Source organism: Fukomys damarensis, unplaced genomic scaffold, assembly GCF_012274545.1.
Source record: "Fukomys damarensis isolate Sample0158 unplaced genomic scaffold, DMR_v1.0_HiC HiC_scaffold_12, whole genome shotgun sequence".
Classification (NCBI taxonomy): Eukaryota; Metazoa; Chordata; class Mammalia; order Rodentia; family Bathyergidae; genus Fukomys; species Fukomys damarensis.
In genome coordinates, this window is record NW_022900924.1 from 54,734,863 (window position 1) to 54,752,271 (window position 17,409).

The 17,409-nt window shown below is 52.4% G+C and overlaps 2 protein-coding genes across 6 annotated transcripts in view; one reads left to right on the forward strand and one right to left on the reverse strand.

Annotated features, from left to right (window-relative positions):
• Positions 1-7,686: 7,686 nt before the first annotated feature.
• LOC104862364 (15 kDa protein B) lies at positions 7,687-10,288 on the forward strand. The gene is made up of 4 exons (XM_010624324.3): positions 7,687-7,964; positions 8,728-8,835; positions 9,597-9,689; positions 9,810-10,288. Exons 1-4 carry the CDS (start codon positions 7,764-7,766, stop codon positions 10,044-10,046), a joined length of 639 nt encoding a protein of 212 aa, XP_010622626.1. The 5' UTR covers positions 7,687-7,763; the 3' UTR covers positions 10,047-10,288.
• A 4,188-nt stretch (positions 10,289-14,476) lies between these two features.
• The window catches only part of Klhl18 (kelch like family member 18), an 80,474-nt gene continuing 77,541 nt past the window's right edge, over positions 14,477-17,409 (reverse strand). For 4 of the 5 annotated variants that reach the window (XM_010624333.1, XM_033762613.1, XM_033762614.1 and 1 more), the window contains one exon: positions 14,477-17,295. In XM_010624333.1, the coding sequence (XP_010622635.1) occupies positions 16,909-17,295 (387 nt within the window). In that variant the 3' untranslated portion in view covers positions 14,477-16,908. The remainder of the gene's footprint in view (positions 17,296-17,409) is intronic. The other variant, XM_010624332.3, reaches the window with a different exon arrangement.

The following is a 17,409-nucleotide window of genomic DNA, read 5'->3' on the forward strand; positions in this document are numbered from 1 at the left end:
CCCCTCAGCCGCCCTCCTGGCTGCTCCGGCCGCTGCCTCAGCCGCGCACAGCCCCGCCTCTCCACGCCGGAAGTCGCTGGTCACGAGAAACTGAAGAATGCCCCGCAGCCTGCTGGGAGGTGCAGTCCGCACCCGCGCAGCCTTTTTGCGCATGCTCAGTCCGCACTGCGCCTGCCTATTTCACTTCGTGCGGAAGGAGCCGGGAAGGGCAATTTCCGCCCCAGAAGAAAGGGTTTCTGGGAATAGCGGGTTTTTGGTAAGCGAGGTTGCACCTGGTAGACCCGATTCGTCTTTCGGGCACTAGGGAACTCACCCTTGAACTTGTAGTTCCAACTCCTGTGGAGGGCCGTGGAGGGCTGGAGATGCTGTGGTAGAGAATGTGGCGGGCTCCGTAGAGAAATGGAGTGGATCGGTGGGTGGGTGAACTTGAGTGGCCCAGGGAAAACCAGACACTTAGGGGCGCTAGAATGGAGAACATTTGTCTCCAGAGAGAGAACCTGTAGAACAGGAATTTTAAATCATACACATCTATTGTCTAGTTTTAGAAACAATAGAGAATGGTTTGGAGTGTAAAGGTGGAAGCAAGGAGACGATGAGCCTTCTGTGGTCTTCCAGGAAACAGATACTGTGCCCACTTTGCTAAACATTTGATGAATATTTTGGAGACAAAAGTTACCAGAGCTTGGGGTGGGTATATCTAAGGGAATGAGCATGTCAGAAATGAATCCAGTCTGACCCGTGTAGCTAGGCTGTTACTGACGTGGGAAAGCAGGAAGGAACGCATTTAGAGTGAAGATCAAGGATTCAGGTCTCTTAAACTGGAGATGGATGCATTGCAGGGATCTGGGCTCATAAGGCAAGTGTCATGCACACACTGTCCACGTCCCCTTTACAATGAGCAAAAACGCCTCAGAGTTCAATACCCGGTACCAGGAAAAAAAAAAAGAAGAAGAAGAAGAAATCCAACCCTGGACTGCAACATCAGCTCATACCCAAATTTCCAGTCCACCAGCCATCCCTGAACGCTTTGGACTCACCAACACTTTGGACTCACCAACCTTCAGTTGTGCGAGCCACTTCCTCAAGCTCTGTCTGTCCCCTGTTGCTTTTGTCTCTGGAAAACCCTACAGCAAGCCCCACTCCCACCACGTTTCCATGGCTCTGAACTCAGGAGAGTGGTCTCCTTGGGGGTGGGGACAGAGAGGGACTCTTTGAGCTCCGTGAGTTCCTGTTTTAACCAGGGCACTGGGTACAAGGAGTTTGCTTATGTGGGAGGACAACCCAAGCTGCATGCTTGTCTTGAACATTTTTTTGTACATGTGTTGTATAGTTCAATAAAAATGTGAAAAGTTCATTCCAGGTACATTAGGGGCTAACAAGAGAAAGGCAGATTTCTCACTTTTAGAAGAAGCTATTATATATGATTTTATCTTTATTAACTCAAGTAGGAAAGAATTTCTTAAAAATTCAAAAAGCACTAGCAGTGAAAGAATATCTCAGATGTTCTTTTCTCTTTTTTTTGGTACTGGGGATCGAATTCAGGTCCTTGTGCTTGCAAAGCAGGCAGCAGAACCACTGAGCTAAATCCTCAGCCCCTTAATATCAATAGGCCTGCCTCCCAAGTGCAAGGACCCGAGTTCGATCCCCAGTACCAAAAAAAAAAAAAAAAAAAAAAAAAAAAAAAAAAGTTAAAAAAAAAGAATATCAATAAATTAAGCCTTGTTAGAGTTAAGAAATTCATTGAGCAAAAAGACATCATCAAACACAGATATCAGTTTACAGAGGTTTCCGCCTGCTGCCAACTCTGGGGCATATTGAGCATTCAAATAAGGCTAGTAAGTGATTAGACAAAGTACAATAAGGGCTGGGTGTTGTGGCCCAGGCCACACTCTGGAGGCTGAGGCAGAAAGAATGCTGTGAGTTTGGGTCCGGCCCGGGCTACAGAGCAAGACCCTGTCTCAAAAAACCAAATTAAATAAATAAAAATAATGATAGTATGGGATTACAACCCATTGAATAGGAGAATACATGAATTTACATAAGTATAAATAAAGACAGAAGGGGCAAAAGCCTTCTCTACTACAAAAAGTCAACTAACATGCATAAGGGTGGGTGAAACTAGAAAATCATTCCAGCCAAGTCATCAGTGGACACAGAAACAGTGCCCTTGAGGAGGATAGGACAGGGCATTCACCCAGTCTCGCGGCATCTCCCCATGAGACACTCAATGTAGAAAGGGAAAAATACTAATTTTATAGGGAGAAATCTGGCAGACATCGCCTTAACCCAGTGATGAGATTTAACATCACCAGCAATGGAAAAACTGCATCCTGCACTTTCTTGATGTTATCTTCCAAGGAGACAGCACCAGGAAACTAGTGATGAAGCTGTGTGAGACACAACCACACCGAGACCAGCTGTGGCAGAATTAGCCTGTCATCTCCAAAGTGCCAGCATTAGGAGACTCAGAGAAGTGCCGCTCCAGACTAAAGGACACTAAAGATGTGTTGCAACCTCCCAGCACCCTGGGAGGCTGAAGCAGGAGGATTGCAAGTTTGAGCCCAGACTGGGTAACTTAGGGGCTTAGCAAGATCCTGTCTCAAAATTTAAGAATTTTAAAAGGGTTGGGATGTATGTAGCTCAGTGAAGGTCCTGGATTCAATTCCCAAAACTGAAAGAGGGAGGGAGGGAGGCATAACAACCAAATATAACACATGATACAGGATTTTCTTTAGCTCCAAAGGATATTACTGAGAAAAATGGTGAGGGCTGGAGATTTAGCTCAGTGGTGCCACCACCTACCTTGCAAGTGCAAGGTCCTGAGTTAGATCCCCGGTACCAAAAAAAAAAAAAAAAAAAAAAAAAAAGACAGATGGTGAAATCTGTAGATTGGATAAGGGTAATGATCATAGTTAATTTGCTGATTTTAGTTATTTTTCAGAGGCAGTGTTTCTATATAGGAGAATGTTCTTGGTGGTTTTTAAAAAATATACACACTGAAATATTTAGGAGCAAAACTCTCAAGTGTCCTGGGGCCTAGGGTGGGTGTGTTTTCAGAGTGAGGCAGGGCAAATCTAAAAGGCTTTTAGGGAATTGGGGTGAAGGGTATGAAGGACTTCTTTGCACTGTTCATGTAACTTTTCTGTATAAATATGTACTTACGTCAAAATAAGAAGTTAAAAGAAGCTAGTTGTGGTGGCACATGCCTGTAATCCCAGCTACTGACAAGAGGGTCACAAGTTTGAGGCCAGCTGGAGCCCCTATCACAAGGTAAACACTTTTTAAAGGCCTGGGAATGTAGCTCAATGGTAGTGCACTTGCCTGGCAGGCAATGAATCTGGGTTCAACCCCCAGGACTGCAGGAAAAATGAAATGATCAGAGGGTGACACAAGGAAAGTGAACAGACAAGACCCAGTTGGGAGAAGATGTTTGTAAGTCATAACCAGAAACGATAACCATCTAGCACAGGTACAGCATTCTCCTAAATGCTCTTTGTTTTGTTTGAGACGGGGTCTTGCTATTTCAACCAGCCTAGGCTTGAACTCACTATACAGCCCAGGCTGGCCTCAAACTCCCAGCAGCCCTCCTGCCTCAGCCTCCCTGAGATTCCAGGACTGTGCTATCATGCCCATGCGGCCAAATAAAGACATTTCAAATCAAGTACTACACACACACACACACACACACACACACTATTGGTGAGGAAGTGTAGTGACAGCGGTGCTACTCTGCGCGGGTGGGGCTGGAGATGGCGCCCCCTGGTGTTACCTGGCCAGACTGCGGCCCAGGTGTGTCCAGAAAGAGTGAGCAAAGTCACCAAACAGGAAACCAGCTCTTCCTCCGCCACCCGCCTGGGTCTCTCCTGGATCAGTCAGGTGCGAAAAGGAAGGGGATTGCCTGAAACACCAGTTGGGCTGGAGGGAAGGCCAGGGGAGGGCGAGGAAAGAGGGGAGGGAGCTCTCCTGGTCTCAGACTTGAGGAGATCGCTAGGTAGTCCGCCTGGGTTCAGAGTTCAAACCAACCTAAACTGTATACCAAAAAGAGGTGGGGACCCGGCCTATCCAGGTGGCAAAGGGAAGGGCCCTGGGCCCTCCAGGGACCCCGATCCCTGGATACTTTCTCTCCAGAAAGGTTCCAAGACGGAGGTCTGCGGATCAGAGACATTTGAGGGCTCTGCGTGGGATCCGAACCACTCGTCGGCTGCAGGGCTCTTAGCCAGCAGAGGGCGCCACAGCCAAGGAGTCGCTGCTGTCCTAGGAGCCCCTGCCTGCACAAAGACCTGCAGAATGGACATTGTGGTTTTCCGCTGTGGACCAGTCTTAATTCTCTGGCAAAGGGCCCTCTTGTACCAGTGTCTGATACTGGAAAGGGAGCGGAGGAGGGTTTAGTCCTGTCCTACCTCGGACAAACCCCAAGTTCAGGCCATCGGTAGGTAGGACCCCCAGGTTGAAGGCCTTCAGGCCCCCCTACGCCCGCCCTCCAGGACCACTGAATGTGGAGTTTGGGACATCCTGGCCCTTGCATAGATGCGACCAGGCCTCTGCCTGTACGTCGTGGCGCAACTTTGTCTACAATGCTACTTTGGGAACAGCAGGTGTGTCCCCATGGGACCTGTGTGGTCACTGCAACCTTCTCCATCCGGACTTGGCACAGGCCACTTGGGCAAGGGTTCTGAAATCTGTGCCCACCTCCTGACCACCTCATTACTGCAATGGGAAGCTGAGCCACAATGGGGTGTGTTTTTCTTCACAATTCTCCAGACCTTGTGAAAACTTTTTGCTCCAGCCATTTTTGTTTTTTAAAACAGGGTCATACTATGTAGCCCAGGCTGGTCTTGAACTCATGGTGATCCTCCTGCCTCAGCCTCTCAAGTTCTGGGATAACAAGTGTGTGCCACAACACCCAGCATCCAGCCACCTTTTTCAGACAGGTGTGGGAGCTGCGGGGACACAGAAAGAGATGTAGGTGTGGTTTGTCACCCTTGCTCTTCATGTACTAGATGGACGGTCACCTGGAATTGTGGGGTGGGACTACCGCTTGAGCGGGATTTCCTGCCCCCTGTAGCTGGCAGGCTTTTCTCTGGGGCTGGGTGGAGTCCATTCCTGCTCCCAGCCCCTTTCAGATACCATCCCAACCCCAAGCCTCAGGGTAGAGCTGCACAGTGGGTGGGTCTGGGAAAACTGTTTGCTGGAGGCCTGGAACTCAGGCCTCATCAACTGCAGCTCTGCTCCCAGCAGCCCCTGGCCCCTCCTCTGAGGGCATTCACTTTGAACGACAGTAAGCAGGGCTGGAATCCCAGACCTCCAGCTACCAGCCCTATAGCTGCTCTGGACCTGGGTTTCCCATTCCTTGAGGTCCCCTTATCTGCTCCTGGTCAGCGCTTCCTGTGTCTGTGGTGGGCCTTGGCTGCAGCTGCAGTAAAGCCACCACATCCGTGGCTCCCTCTGCTTCAGAGCCCCCACCCATCCACGTTAGCTTCTTTTCTGCTTTACAGGTGAGAAAATGAAACACCAGAGAAATTGACAAAGGCACTGGGGAAGTGGCGGAGGTGGGATTTGAACCTGGGTCTCTGTGACCCTGAAGCTGAGGCAGGGCTCACACAGCTAGCCCTGGGTCCATGATAAGGAATAAGATATTGAGGTATGTTTATAATGCTGTCAGAGTTTGATCATTTGAACTCATAATCTGTAGAGTCCACCTGTCCTACACAAATAAATACATAAATGCCAACTAAACACAACTACGTCCCACTGAGCTCTCAGGACTAACTGCTGCCCCCTGTCCTCACATCTCTGGACAGGGTGCAGACTTAGGGTTTGATACAGAGGTTGCAGGGTCTGGTCCCTCCCCTTCTCCACTGAAGGCCGCATCCTCCGTTCGTTGTGACTTTGTACCAGACATCACAGAGAAGCCCACACAAACCAGCTTGCAGGGCGGATCCACTCGGCTCTTCACAAGCACCTTGTCTCCAGCTCTGTCAGGGTTTCTCGCCCTCGGCACTTTCCCACGTTGGTGGGGTATTCAGTAACATTCCTGGCCTCTACCCACTTGATTCCATCTTCTCTCTGTTACAATGATCAAAGGGTTAGAGGGGCTGGGGATTTAGCTCAGTGGTTTCGCCGCCTGCCTTGCAATCGCAAGGATCCGAGTTCAATCCCTGGTACCAGAACAAAAAAGGCGGGGTTAGAAATGTTTCCAGATACTGACAATAGTCCCGGGACTGGGGGGCAGTCATCCACTGGAAATCACAGCTTCATGCTCTTGAAATATGGGGTGCGCATCCCGTCTTCCTCGACTCACATCCTGCGATGGATCCCAGACAATGACAGACAGTCCTAAGCACCCCTGTGGCCGCAGGGTTGGAGGCCTGGCTCATGGGACCAGCGCAGACTGCTGTGGCCAGGCCAGGCCATGCCCCTGCTGGTCTCCCACCAGACCTTCTGTGTGAAACCCTTGTTCCTCCATCTGGAAGGAGTGTAGGGTCTATGCTCCAATACGTAGGGTCCGTGTTCCACGAGTGTACACACCACACCTACTATTTGTTTTGAGACAGGGTCTCTGATATATTCCAGGCTGGCCTTGAACTCACTATGTAACAGGCTGGCCTCAAACTCACAGTTATCCTCCTGCCTCAGCCTCCCCAGTGCTGGGATGTTAGGCATGCACCTCCACACTGGGTTCTGCTGTATATTTAGGTTGTTTCTAATCTGTCATCATGGTGCATCACGCTTTTGTGGATTTGAACAGGAGATGGGGGCCTCTTCGGTCTATGGAGGACCATGCTGGGCTTGGCGCCCATTCCAATAACTTCCAGCCCTTATTCTCTCACCTCTACCCTTAGCTTTTGGAAGAACCATGAGCTGCTCTGTGCCTCAGTTTCCTCACTGGCTGGCTTCAGGGAAAACTCCTTACAGTTGCTGTCTTCACTGTCTCTGAATCTCCTTTAAGAGAGCAAGAGCCCCTCAGCCCAGGGCTGGTTAGGAAGCAAAGGGCTGATTCTCACTAGCGAAGGAGCCCAGCCAAATGGGAATCTTCAGTGGAAAGGAGGCCCTTGTACTTCCTTCTGAATTGCTTCCCTGGGTCCCCTGTCCCTTCCTGCAGGGAGGAGCCAGGGCAGACTGGCATCAAGGGGCTGCTGACATCATGGCTGAGCGGGACTGGTGGGCCAGGAATGGTCTGATCTTGATTTCTTAAAGTTGGGCATCCAGATCTTTAAAAGTTGGCAACCAATTTTTTTGTTTTATGTTTCTGAGACAGGGTCTTGCTGTGTAGTTCAGCTGGACTCCTGCCCTGCTCAGCCTCCAGAGAGCTGGGACTGAAGGTGTGCAGCACCACACCTGCCTTCCAAATTTTGTTTCCTTTTTAATGCCTGAGCACAGCCTGGGTTTGGATCCTTTCTTGGTCAGCTTGGCCGCGGAACTATCATACTCCATGCCTGGATTCTGGGCAGCTGTTTCTGCCAGACAGTGAGACACACAGTCCTGGGAGAACAGGAGAGTCCTCCTTGTGGCACAGGCGGTGCCACAGGTGTGACATGAAGGGTTACCCAGATGTCCTGGCCCAGGCTCGGGACGCCCGTGTCCCTGCTAGGCCCTGGTCTGTTGCCCAAACTTCTTGGCCAATGGCATTTTGCAACATTGGCTAACCTTGATCTCTGGCTGAGGAAAGCAGCAGCTCTGTTTCAGGAAGCCACCAGTCCCTGTGTGGCCAGCAACCCTTGGGCAAGGTAGGCTGAGAAGGGTCTAAAAGGGGCTGGAGTGCGATGGGTCGGACAGGCACGATGGTGGGGGCCTGGAAGGTACTCGTGTTGGTGCTGTGCTTGGCAGGGGTGTCCTGTGCACACCGGCGCCGGCTGCGGCTGCGATATGACGATGTTGTCGCCAAGGCCTTGAAGGTCTACAATGAAGGGCAGCAGGGGAGGCCCCTCTTCCGCCTGGTGGAAGCCATCCCGCCTCCTAGGCTGGTGAGTGTCTGCAGCTCAGGCTCAGGAGCAGGCAGCGGGGGAGCTGGTGCTGCCAGCCTTGCCCCTGTGAGGGTGTTGGGCAGGAGAGAGCCTGGCACAGGCACAAAGTGCTTGGTAACAACAGTGTTAGGTGTGGTGGTGCACACCTGTTATCCCAGGACTTGGGAGGCTGAGGCAGGAGGAGCATCATGAGTTGGAGGCCAGCATGGGCTACAGAGTGAGACTCTCTCAAAACAAAACAAAGAAGTTTTTTTCCCAGGCCAAGGTTTTGCCTCACTGGTTTCACTGCCTGCCTTGCAAGCACAAGGTCCTGTTTGACCTCTGGCACAAAAAAAAAAAAAAAAAAAAAAAAAAAAAAAAAAAAAAAAAAAAATTTTTTCCACTTCATGAAAAACAGGATTGTAATCTCATCCTGGGACTGCCTTGGGAGTCAAAAACGGGGCTTCGTCCATTTTGGCCTTGGGAATCCAGCCTCAGCTGGCCTTGGGCTTGAGGGACGATGCTGGGGTCAGGCACTGGCCTGGTCTCCCGGCCCCCGCATTTCTCTCCTGGCAGCAGAGAGCTCTGGCAGGGGGTCCGCTGTTTACGGCTGTGGAGGGGCAGAGGCAGGAAGGCTTCTTTCTGGAGACTGAGCACCTCCGGTGGGCAGAGGCGGGTTAAGGAGCCCTGGCCTAGCGGGCTGAGTGCCTGCTGACAGGACCAGGCAGCTCCCTGGTGTGTCTGTGAAAGGGAGGTGGTCACGGGCTTTCATCTGTTTCTCTAGAACTCCACCACCAGGCTCCCGCTCAACTTCAGGATCAGAGAGACAGTGTGTATCTCCACCCCGGAGAGACAGCGGCAGCCGCAGAACTGCGCCTTCCGGGATCGGGGGGTGAGTTACCCCAGCTCCCCACCGCAGCCTCCACTCCCATCACTGGGCTTGACGGGGAAAGCCTTTTGCAAAATCAGATTTCCCTCACTGCTCTGTCTTTCTATACATTACCCTAAATCTTTATTATAAAAGTGATACCCTTTAACAATTAGTTTATGAAAATATATAAAGAAACCTGGAGAGACTCTGACAGCTCAGGCCACTCAAAACCTGCAGCTGTCTTTCTTGTAAAGAAAACTAAAACTAAAACAGTGTGACTGTGATCCACCTGGAATCACTGTTTTTAAAAAATAAAATCAGGGCCGGGGATTTAGCTCAGTGGTTCTGCCACCTGCCTTTCAAGTGCAAGGTCCTGAGTTTAGTCCATGGGACCAAAAAAGAAAAACAAACAAAAAAAAAAATCAGTGAGCACAGCGGCCCGTGCCAGTAATCCCAGCTATCTGGGAGGCTGAGGCAGATTGAAAGTTCAAGCCAGCCTCGGTAAGTTAGCCAGACCTCATCTTTTATAAAAAGAAAAAGCTACTGTGAGCTCAATACCCAGCAAGTCCGAGGCTCTGGGTTTCCATCCCAGCATGGAAAACAAAACAGAATAAAAAACTTAAAGAACAACAAATCAAAAGGGCTAACAGTGTAGCTCAGTGCCCTGGGTTCAATCCCCAGGCTCCCCCCATCCCAGATAAGAAAACCTGGAGTCTGAGGCTGGGCTGGGATGCGGGTGGCTGCCGCCAGCTCCTGTCCCTCTCCGGTCCCTCTCCATGCAGGAGGAGCGCGTCTGCACCGGCCAGTTCTCCAGGCTGCGGAGGCTTGTAAGCCTGACAGTCAGCTGCGATAGGGACTGTGGGGACCGGATGGAGGTGAGCCCTGGTCCCTTTCCATGCCTCACCTGCAGGGCACCTGGTGGGAAGTGGGAGGCGGTCAGGAGGGACGGTGGCCCTGGAGCGGTGGCGGACCTGACTACCCACGTCACCCTACAGGACCCGAGGGCGAGACCCCCCGCCGAGCCAGCGGAGCCAACTGAGGCTGGGGAGGCCACTGAGGCTGGGGAGGTTGCGGAGGTCGCCAAGTTCACTGCGCCAGCAGAGGCTGCTGAAGCCAGTGAAGGTGATGAAGACACAGAGCCCAAGGCCGAGGCGGAGGTGCCTCCCGCTGCCGGGTACCTGTACGAGAAGGCCAAGTATGACATCATCTCCAACATCCTGAGCAACTTCTAGGGCAGGAAGGGTGAGAAGCAGTCCCGACCGGCCCGCAGCACCTCCTGTCCTGCACCGCCCCAGCAACCCCAAACTCAAGCCCACCTTGGCACACCTGCTCCCTCTGCCTGGCCTGCCTGCCTCTCCAGGGTCTGGAAATCCTGCTTCTCCCTTGAGACACAGAGGGGAAGCCCCCTCCTCTCCCCAGCAGAGGCACCTTCCTGTCCTCACACCCTGGCGTTGCTGCTGTGTCCCCAGCCAGATGGCACTGCGTCCGCTCGCAGTGGGCCAGCTGCAGCCGTGCCCTGGGAGAGCAGTTCCTCTTGGGCAAGACCCTGAGCACCTTTGCTTTCTGCCTAGTCACTGTGACGGCTGTGTGCAGGACCTCTTGACACCTACAGGAAGGTTCAATAAAACCTTTCGGAAGCAAATGTCCAAGTGTGTGAATTCAGCACTAGAGGCCCCCAGCAGCTGAACGCAGGACGAGGAGACACAGGAACGAGGCAGAGCCAGTGGGGGTCAGGGAGACCCGGTGATCAGGACAGGAACTGCAGAAGGGAGCCAAGGACAGGGTGGGGAGCCCAAGGTGGCGCATGGCCTGTCAGCCTCCTCAACTGCCTTTAGTTCTATTATGCCCCCGACTTTACCACGCTGAACTCCGCCCTGGGAATCGCAGTGCCTCCAGTCCCCTCCCCGTGGGCGTCCAAAGCAGGTCCCACACCAGGTCCCATCCTGCAGCCCACCCACGTCAGCCTGGCGACTTCATCTACCCCGAAACCTGAGTGCCATCCTCCGCTCCTCACCCTCTTCGTATCCCGTTAGGCCCCCAGCAAAGCTCTGTTCCAGGTCTCTGGTGCATCCTCCTGCCTGAGGCCACACCCAGCACTTGCAAAGGTAGCTGCTTGGGCCGGAAGGGCTGGGCTGGGGAAATAACCAAGTGCTATGGCACAGAGCCTCTCGAGATGTGGACTCTTCAGTCCTGGCGTTGGGGAGGAAGGTTCTCTGTCCATGCCTAGAACAGCGTCACTATCTGAGTGCCACTTCCCGCAGTCTCTTAGCTCTGCAGGCTGCAAGCACCATCTATGGCTTTTGGTGAGAAAGCCAAGTGTCAAGGAAGTTGGTTCAACTTCCTATGGTTCAAACTCTAGCCCCCTTTCCACCCAAGTCCTGGGGAGCACCAGTGCTGGGTGAGAGGAAGGAAAGGGGTCATCCAGGGATGAGCAGAATGAATGGAGACCCTCAGACCTCCTTCCCAAGGCAGGAAATGATGGTCAGGCACAAGAGGCCACTTCCTGCCTTCCCTGGGCTTCAGCCCCACAGGATGTGACTGAATCTTATCCAGGACCTGCATCTAGACCCTGTTGCTGGAGCTGCTGCTGCTGCTTCTGGTCCAGGGACCACGCTCTTGAGTAGCAAGGCTTTAATAGCCATGAAATTCTAGCCAGGTGTAGTGGCACACTCAGGAGGCTGAGGCAGGAGGATCACCTGGGCAACATAGCAACTTAGTGAGACTGAGACCCTATCTCAAAATAAAAAGTAAATAAAGGGCTGGGGATGCAGCCCAGAACAAAGGCCCTGGGTTCACTCTTCAGTGCTGGAACAGAAAGAAAAAATAGAGCTTTGGCAGGTGTGGGGGAAACAGAATTTTTCAAATATGGGCTACATGCAGACATGCACAGGTAGAAGGTTTGTGTGAGGGCAGTGAGACACGAGGTTGACAAGGGTCACTGTGAAGTGCTGCTGACACGGGCAGTAGAACAAGCAGGAAATCTAGCAAAAGAGAAGTAAAATGGAATGGGGTTTGCTTTAGCAAAACCTGGCCAGGAGGCAGAGTCTGGCGTGTACTAAAGTGTACATCGTGGGGAACGCACCAGAGGGCATATGTGTAACGGAACTGAAAATGGCAAAACAGCAAGAACCTCAAAGACCCTGAAACATCAAGAAATGCGTTTGTGTCAAATGACAAAAGAGGACCCTGAGGTGCACTGTGCGGAGATCCGGGGTCAGAGGCAGGTCTGCTTCCCAGCCTGGCCCGTCTACCCTCCACGAGGCCACAAAAGGCCCCTCACTGGGGAAAGGGGACAGCAGACTCAGGGACCCAGGGAAGAATCCCCTGCTGCTTTGGGGGCTGTAGCGGACACACACCAGCCTGCACGCGTGCTGCACACGCACCTGTGAAACGGTCACGCAGCCCCCACGCCACCAGCCTCCTCCTGCCCTCAGTCGCCCTGCCGTCTGCAGGCGCTCAGCTCTGCTCTGGCCACTGCAGCTGCCCTCTCTGGGCTCACCCGGCAGGTACTTCTCACGTTCCCCTTTCACCCAGCATTGCTCATTTGGAGATTCATCCACGTGGTTATTTATTCCTCTTATTGCTGAGAATGGATGTATCACAATTGTTACCTTTTTGTCTGCTTTTGCTTTTCTTTTCTTTTTTTTTTTTTGGTACCAGGGATTGAACTCGGGTCCTTGCGCTTGCAAGGCAGGCCACCGAACCGCACAGCTAAATCCCCGGCCCCTGCTTTTGCTTTTCTTTTCTTTTTTTTTTTTGGTACCAGGGATTGAACTCGGGTCCTTGCGCTTGCAAGGCAGGCCACCGAACCGCACAGCTAAATCCCCGGCCCCTGCTTTTGCTTTTCTTTTTGGCACTCACTGAGTGAGCCTGACTAGCTCTCCTATCTCAGTTTTTGCCTATGGAAGGTGGGGCCATCCCTTTTTCACTGAGTTTCTTGGTACTTTTTAAAGTACACAGTACAGTCACACCCATCATTGGGATCTCGTACCTTTACGTGACAGACCTTGGTTCTCATTTTCTCCCCATACTCCTGCTCTCCCCCATCCACCCTCCCCTATTTACAGACTGCTTCCATTTTTTCCTTTTCTCACATTTTTTCTTTTCTCTTATTGCCTTTCCCCTACCCTTCCCACTTCCCCTACACCTTCAGCCCTTTTCTTCCTATTTCACATGGTCAGTTATACGATTTGAATCTTATTTACACTTTTAGTTTTTCACACCAGAGAAACTCTTCGGTACTTACACACTTACACATTTTTCACTTAAGAGTATGGCCTCAACATGCATCCATTTTCCTATGAATGACCTACTCTCTTTAACCAGGCTGCAGGAAGGACCTGATAAGACAAATCCTCCATAAAGAATCAAGGAAAGCCTAAAGCCAAGCCTGTGGCTCTCACACCCACAAGGATCTGGGGAGGGACGGACCTAGGAGTCCTTCAGTGGTCTAAAGGACTTCTAGCAACTGTATGTCCATCAACAGATGAATGGATAAAGAAAACGAAGTTACACACAAGGGAGTACTACTCTGCCATCAAGGATTATGTGAGTTATTCGTAGGGAAATGGATGCTCCCCGAGATCACAGTGTTAAGTGAAATGAACCAGACACACAAGATTAAATATTGCATGGTTTCTAATGAGAAACCAAAAGTATAAATAAGTTAAAGAGCAGAATAAAAGATAGGTAATAGGAAAGCAGGAAATAGAGCTTTCTCAAAGGGGAAGGAGACCAAGATGGCGGGGGGATGTAAAAAGAATTAAGATGTGTTATGTTGCCAGGGATTTAGCTCAGTGTTCTGTCGCCTGCCTCGTGAGCACAAGGACCTGAGTTCAATATCAGTAAGAAAAGAAAAAAAAAAAAGATGTGTTATGCGCACGTCCCACATGATGCCCCCACGATGAAATGGAATGTTACCTACAGCAAACACAGACTAATTAAACAAAACAAAACAAAACGACTTCCAACAACTTCCAAGGTACCAGGCAGGGACCTTATTTTTTGGTACCGGGGGTCGAACTCGGGACCTTGTGTTTGTGAGGCAGGCGGTGGAACAACTGAGCTACATCCCTGACCTACTTCCAATGTACCAAAGTTAAAGCACAACTGGCCTGGAGCACGAGAGGTGGAGGGGTCGGTTTCAGGAGCCCCGGGGACTCTGGAGCCTGGCATTGCGGAGGGATGCACAGAGCTGGGGACCTGAGATCAGCAGGAGTGTACAAGGGGATGGTTGTGCAGCAAAACGTGCAAACCACGTCTGTGTGTCTGGTCACCAGGATGTTTATAAAATATGCACATCTTCCCAAGAGAAAATGGCTTTTAATACATGACATCCAGCTTTCCCCTATTTTCACAGCAACATTCCTCCCTGTCACGTATGTTTGTATATATGAATCTATCTATGGCAGTACTGGGGATTGAATCCAGGGCCTCTGCACTCAGCCACATCCCCAGCCCCTTTAAAATTTTGACACAGGGTCTAAGTTGCTAAATTGCCCAGGCTGGGTTCAAACATGAGATCCTCCTACCTCGGTTTCCCAGAGTGCAGGGATTACAGGTATACATCACCACGCCTGGCCTGCCCAATATATTTTCACACTGAATTGCAGTAAAAATGATTTGCTTCTAATTAAAAAAAAAAAATCAGGAAGGGGCAAAATCCATTAGGAGTGTTTTATTTACTTCTCTTTGGTTTCTTAAAACAAATGACATGCGTTCTATAAATAAAAGGTTTTCTGTGAGACAGTAAGTAGGGAGGGGTTCCTACTTGGTCACATCTTGTGGCTGAGCCAAGAGGCTGGTCGTCAGGGCCCAGCTGGCCATGATCTCGGGTGTCATCCAAGGAGGTGAAATGACAAGGACAGCAAACACAGGCGTCCTCTGCTCAGGCTGCTCCTCGAGGCCACAGCGCACAGTGTCCCTGGATGCCGTGTCACCCAACACTGCACACAGCTGTCCAGGAACCGGCTGGGATGTCTTTGAAAATGAGGTTCAAGAAACTGCTCAGAGCCCGGATCAAAGAATGGGCTTGACCTTCCTCAGAAACGCTGGCCTTGGGTGCAGTGTGGCCTCAGGTCCAGCGGGAGTGGACCCAGGAAGGCCACCTTGGGGGTGGCAAGACACGGGAAAGGGATTCACCGGCCCCAGTGGTGCGAGGGCCAGTGTCTCTGTGGATGAGCACCTTCGCGAGCCAGGTCCCAGTGCTGCCTCAGCCGAGAAGGGGTCCTCCTGAGAGGAAGCGCGGCTAACTCCTGTAGGCAGGAAACAGATCCTCCTCCCCTCCAGTCCACCTGCAGTAGTGCAGGCAAACAGGGGAGTCGGCTGAAACTCTTGCAGCTCTCATGTTGCTCAGTCTTGAAATAAACACATCATTTTCAAGTGCTTATAAGAAGCCCAGCTCCTAAGCTGCAAGCGACAAAGGTCCTTGCCTCATGGCGATGGCGCACACTGGTGAGCCTGGGGTTGGGGAGGGGGCGGTGCCCAGGTTCCAAACTGTGCCTTTCTGAACAGGCCTGAGTCACTCCAGGCAGGCAGTAAAGCACAGGAAACCAAGCAGGTGCTGAGTGGGACCAAAGGCCTGGTCTTGAGCAAAAGGAATTGGGTTCTCTTTGAGACCCTTACTAGAAGAATTTATAAAAGCAGATTTTGGCAGCGGCAGTTGAAGGACAGGTCCACTGCCCAGTGCACAGATAATAGCAAATGTCCTCCTTTCTGGGTCCTGAGGTAACACGAAGGTCCCATCTGGGGAGGAGGAAGGAGGGTGGAGTCTCTTCATGAGATCATTTGCCAAGATCAGAGGAAAAAATGATAAAATCCATTCTTTGCAGCAGCAAAGGATTCTTTTAGCCTTAAATTCTTCAGACCCTAAAGCCAGATCTGCTTGGAAGTAAAGGTCCACCTTGCTGGTCCGGCGGTGAAGGGCTGGGGGGACGTCAGACCCCTGGCATTGGCGAGTGGATGGTGGGTCAGTGGGTTGCAGGGCTGGCGAGGCCAGGCTGGTGGGAGGAACCCTGGCTGGGTTCTGGAGGCACACATGGGCACTGTGCCCAAGAGCGTCCCAATGAGCAGGATCCGGGAATGGCGGACGGGCAAGAGCGAATCTTTCCTGCTGGTCCCAAAAGGAAGGAATGGAAGCAGGAGCGGGGGCTGAGTGATGGGAGGTAATCACGGGGCATCTGGAGCCCCAGCAACAGCTGGGAGCTCCACCTCAGAGTGGCAGGAACTCAGCTGCTACGGAGATGAGCCGTGAGCACCTGCTGCAGGACCAGCCACAGGGTCCCGATTCTAGGAGCGCAGGGCTCCAGCTGCTAGAGAGGCTTGGGACCCTGGGCTCCGGACGTGAGAGCGGACAGTGCCATTCTCGTGTTTGATGGCTTTTTCACTTAAACGTGTTATTTATTCGCCTTTAGTGTCCTTTGTATTTTCTGCCTGTAAAAAAAACTCACTTAAAAAAAGTATTTTTCTTTCCAGTTTCTTTCAAGTGTTTTATGCCTTCAGGTTCTTTCAAGTATCTTCTTTTCCCTTCCATTTCTCCCGGACAAGATGGAAAGACCTTACTGAAATCCCAACATTAGACAAGGGGAAGACCAGGATCCTCCCAGCTCACCCGAGGCAAGGTCACAACCCTCTGTGCCCCACAGTGAAAGCCAGTGCTGCCGCCGTGCAGCTGTGTCAGCACAGGCAGGAAGAACACTTGGAGCGCATGCCTCCCCTCCAGCTGCACCCCACGATTTCCCACATGCTGGGCCCCCATGCCCTCCCCATGGCGGAGGGGCCACAGATGGGCGGCTTCTGACGCTGCGGAAGGCAGGAGCTGGGCCGGGCTGGAGCCCTCCTTCATACGGTTCCCTGTCACCGGCCGTGTCCCTGTCCCTGCGGGCTTCTGTCCCAGGCTGTGCACCTTGAGGACCTCGGGTCACAAAGGCAACACAGGGAGGAGGACGAGAGCACCTGGAGAAGCCGAACCTCCCGCGAGCTCGCATTTCACCCTGTCTTCCGGTCCCTCACCTCTCCCTGAAGGGCTCAGCCTCAGGAAGCAGAGGCGCCTAGGTTTGTACCAGATCCCTACCCCGCTGTGCCCCACCCTTGGCCTTAGATGGTGAGGAGGGGGACGCAGCCCACGCCGACCCCTCCCTCGTGGCACACCATGGGGGCCATGAATGTCCAGCAGTCCGTCTCGGGGTCGTACATCTCCACGGAGCTCAGGTTCGACTGTCCATCGTAGCCTCCCACTGCGTAGAGCCGCCCGCAGCTGGCTACAAGGGAGACCCGGCTGCGGCGCGTGTGCATGGGGACGAAGAAGCACCACTGGTCCGCCGTGGAGCTGTACACCTCAGCGATGCTCAGGAAGCCGGAGCCGTCATAGCCCCCGCACACGAACATCTTGCTGCCCAGGGAGGCGGCCCCGTGGCGGCAGCGCTTGTTGAGCAGGCCGGCGGCCGGGTGCCAGCTGGCTGTGTGGTGGTTGTAGTGCTCCACCTGCAGCGGGAGAGGCGTGGGCGTGGCTGTCAGAGCCGCAGGCGCCAGGCCTGGCAGCTAGGGCTGCGGGGCTCCTCTGAGCCCAAGGTGACCCAGGCCAAAGAGTGCTGCCCG

Bases quoted from the DNA above. Each gene is read 5' to 3' on its own strand.
- LOC104862364 (XM_010624324.3), top strand. From the start codon at position 7,764: ATGGGTCGGACAGGCACGATGGTGGGGGCCTGGAAGGTACTCGTGTTG. The intron at 7,965-8,727 runs GTGAGTGTCTGC...CTGTTTCTCTAG, and splicing joins CCATCCCGCCTCCTAGGCTG to AACTCCACCACCAGGCTCCC. The intron at 9,690-9,809 runs GTGAGCCCTGGT...GTCACCCTACAG, and splicing joins ACTGTGGGGACCGGATGGAG to GACCCGAGGGCGAGACCCCC.